The sequence below is a fragment of the Stegastes partitus genome, unplaced genomic scaffold (genome assembly GCF_000690725.1).
Source record: "Stegastes partitus isolate 25-593 unplaced genomic scaffold, Stegastes_partitus-1.0.2 Scaffold383, whole genome shotgun sequence".
NCBI lineage: Eukaryota > Metazoa > Chordata > Actinopteri > Pomacentridae > Stegastes > Stegastes partitus.
The window spans coordinates 258163-261927 of NW_007578114.1; the positions used below are offsets into that span (position 1 = coordinate 258163).

The following is a 3765-nucleotide window of genomic DNA, read 5'->3' on the forward strand; positions in this document are numbered from 1 at the left end:
CCTAAGCAGAACAAGGACTTATTTTCCCCATATGGTTTGTACTTATCACATGTAATTTAGATTGCAATTAGCATTTGAGCTTAACCAACAATCTAAAAAAGCTTTACTTTAGCAACTTTTCAACATTTTATTGAGCTGAGGGTCACAAAAAAGCCTAATATGCTGCTTAAATTTCCCCTGTACTTCTTCACAACTGTCTTCAACCAAGTCTCAACGTTCCTCCGTAACAACGATCTACATGACCCGTATCAGTCTGGTTTTAAACGGGGTCACTCTACTGAGACCGCACTCTTTTCTGTACGTTCTGCTAGAGCTCTATTGCTGTTAGATCTGACACGGTTAACCACCGCATCCTTCTCTCCACACTCACTGAGCTCTCAGGATCTGCCCTCCGCTGGTTAATGTCCTGCCTCTCAGGAAGTATATATATATATATTTCTTGAACACTTGTCTTTACTTTTTCTATTTTTATTTTCTTTGTATTGAAACTAGAAAACACATTTCACTGCACATTGTACCGTGTATAAATGTGTATGTGACAAATAAAGCTTATCTTCATGTCGCTCTCCCCGGATGACCACACGGTATCTGCCCAGATCTCATCATGCCTTGCAGATATCTGGATGGAAAAAAAAACGTCACCTTCAACTTAACCTCTCATTGACTGAGCTCCTTGTCATCCCAGCCAGTCCCTCTCTACCACAAGAAATCAACATCCAGCTTGACTCAACCCAGCTCAAACCCACAAAATCTGCCACAAACTTGGGTGTCATGACTGATGACCCACTAACCTTCAAGGCTCATGTGGCCTCTGTTGCTAAATCGTGTCCATTCGCCCCGTACAACATCAGGAAGATCAGATCTTTCCTGTCTGAAAATGCAGCACAACTCCTGGTTCAAGCTCTCATGATATCAACCACTGACTATTGCAACGCCTTACTGGCAGGCGTCCCCACATCCACGGTCTCAAACCTCTGCAGATGATCCAGAACGGCACGTCACCCCAACTTTCCAGATCGCTTCACTGGCTTCCAGTTGCTGCTCGCATCAAATTCAAAACCCTGACACTTGCTTACAACAGCTCCCTCCTACCTGAACTGTCTCATTCAGGTCTACACTTCCTCCCACTCACTACGCTCGACCAGCGAAAGCCGCCTGATGCAAGCACCACAACGTGGCCCCAAGTCGATCTGCTGACTCCCTCTCAGTCTTTAAGAAAAGACTAAAGACCCAGCTCTTCCCTGAACACCTTTGCACTTGACAGACTGAAAACAAACACAATTTTTTATTTTTTTTTTTAATATAAAATAAAAAATAAAAAATGACCTCCCACACGGCCTGCTATTGACATCAACACCCTAACACACTTGACTTTGTTCTGTAGCACTTATCTTGGTTGTTTTTCTCCTGACTAGATCCTTGCTTGTACTGTCGTCGCTTTGAATAAAAGCGTCTGCTAAATGCAACTGTAAAATTCATAAGCTTGAGAAAATTGTGCTTTTGTTATTATTTGCTGGGGGGGGGGGGGCAAAAAAAAAAGCCAAGCCACCCCTACAAAAGTCTGCGAAGAATTGACACGAGTTCATTTTAACCTTGCGTGTCTGTGTGGAGGAAGTGGTACTCTGGAGAGCGCAAGAAACATCTGACAAGAAACAGCTTTTTATTTCAGTTTATTGGAGATGAAAGAGGGAAAAAAATGCCCCGATATTATGCGCTGGGATCTGGATTCAAAGCGATGCATTTCGTGCCCCATATCCCCAGGTAGGTCCAAAAATATGATATTCTATTATATCATATTATTTTAAATTATATAATATAATTGTCTTTTTTTTCTTTTAAAAAAAAAATCAATATAGGGTTTGAAGTAACACGTCATTGTGGCTATGACGACGATGGCAATTCGAACCACTCTCCTAAAACACAGTGTAAACCGGAGACATTCAATGACGGTAGCGGTGCGTTTTGTAAACCCTGTTCCAAATGCGCTCCTGGACACCTGGACAAACCCTGCACCACAACTGCCGATACCATTTGCTTTGACCCCGGGTGAGAAAGCGTGTTCAATACTACGGAAAAACTGCGTAGAACTCGACTTGACAGACAGAAAAGGTTGTTTCTGCCCACGAATAAATGGAAAATGTGCGTCAAACCTGTGCAGACGCAGACTTCGGGGGCTTTTGCAACGTTAAAGGATGATTTCCCTATTTTATATTTATTTATTTTTTTATTCATTCATTCATTCATTCATTCATTCATCCATCCATCCATCCATCCATCCATCCATCCATCCATTTATTTATTTATTTATTTATTTATTTATTTATTTATTTATTTATTTATTTATTTATTTATTTATTTATTTATTTATTTATTTATTTATTTATTTATTTATTCCAGTGTCACAGAGTTTAAAAAATAAAAAAATAAAAATCACCTAAACTAGACACCTTGTGGTATTTGTGGTATCGCAGTCTTTCAGTAACTTCTTTTTTTTTGTATTTCTACAGAACCAAGTCGACCAGAGTTCCTGCTACAGTAAGTAGGCTGCTTCTAAACATTCACAAAAAAAAAAAAGAAAGAGAAATTTGGATTTTCTGAACCACGGCTTATCTTTCTCTTACAGACACCAGTGCCTACTCTGCACGTTTCCGCTTCACCCAGCAGCAAGGCAATCAATAACATTTTTAAAATATTTATAGACGATGAAACAGGAACTACTACATCAAGTCTTACAGGAGGAAAAACACAAGTGAAGTCACTTTTCTCAATTCCAGCGAATATGTTATTTTTTTAAATCATTATTTATTTAAAAAATAATAATAAATTGTAATTCACTTCCTCCTGCTTTAAATTCATCATTTCATCAAAAAAAAATTAAAAAATCTTGTTGATGCCTGTTGGTACAATAACAAGGCTGAAGCAGCATTTACTTTTAGGATCCTGTAAGTTGGATCCTGAGAGTTTAACGGTCCCATATTGTGTCCCTTCCCAGCAAATGCATCCTCAAAATGTGTCTTTCAGCTCACAATACTGCAAAGGTGGTTCATGTGTGTGATACTCTGGTTTTAGTTGTGTTCTAAACGAGCTGTTTATCCGCTTCAGGAAGGAAACTGCTTCTGCGTCAGTTGACCTGAAGGCAGCTGGCACAGGTGTAGAAGAGTGTCTGAGAACAGCAGCTGTCACTTTGTCTCTGTGTGTATTGTGAGTTTTTCAGATAGTGTTGTGGTTATGAAAACAGTACTTTCATGGTGCAGCATTTGGAAATGGCTCTGAAGTGACTGCTGGTTGACATGTAGTTGCATTTTAGTCACTGCTTCATACTTTTTTTGTTGTTGTTGTCTGATAACAGGCACAGAAAAATATGCAAATAAGAAGGTTTCATTGTGTTTTGGCCTCTATTAAAATGCAGTGTATGTGAGCACGGAGAGCAGGAGGGAAGATGTAAACAGCAGCCGAGTTTAGGTTACACTAAAGCACAACAAGCGACATGAAAACACAGTAACTCACCCACCGAGTCCTTGTCGAGTGCTTGCAAATCGCTCTAAACGTCACTCAGCTTTACCGTGTCCACAGAGCTCTGACCTGGGGGGGCATAAGGAAAGAAAAGCAAGTGGTGACATTACCCGCATTAGCTGCACAGCACGCTAACACTGAGGATTTCTCTGTTGTTCTGGTGACAGTGCAATCAAAAGCAGTTGCAATTTGCAGTCAAAAAGTAATCCACTGGCCCTTCAGTTGCTCTGATGCTGGGAGCGCATCAAGTCT

The 3765-nt window shown here is 40.2% G+C and overlaps 1 protein-coding gene across 4 annotated transcripts in view; it reads left to right on the forward strand.

The window, feature by feature from the left end:
* The first annotated feature begins 1584 nt into the window (after nucleotides 1-1584).
* Nucleotides 1585-3765, forward strand: part of igflr1 (IGF-like family receptor 1) — a 7911-nt gene continuing 5730 nt past the window's right edge. Inside the window, exons 1-4 of one of the 4 annotated variants that reach the window (XM_008284991.1) lie at nucleotides 1585-1761; nucleotides 1857-2046; nucleotides 2508-2535; nucleotides 2624-2668. In XM_008284991.1, coding sequence (XP_008283213.1) covers nucleotides 1680-1761; nucleotides 1857-2046; nucleotides 2508-2535; nucleotides 2624-2668 — 345 coding nt within the window. In that variant the 5' untranslated portion in view covers nucleotides 1585-1679. The remainder of the gene's footprint in view (nucleotides 1762-1856; nucleotides 2047-2507; nucleotides 2536-2623; nucleotides 2669-3765) is intronic. The other 3 variants (XM_008284992.1, XM_008284993.1, XM_008284994.1) reach the window with 3 other exon arrangements.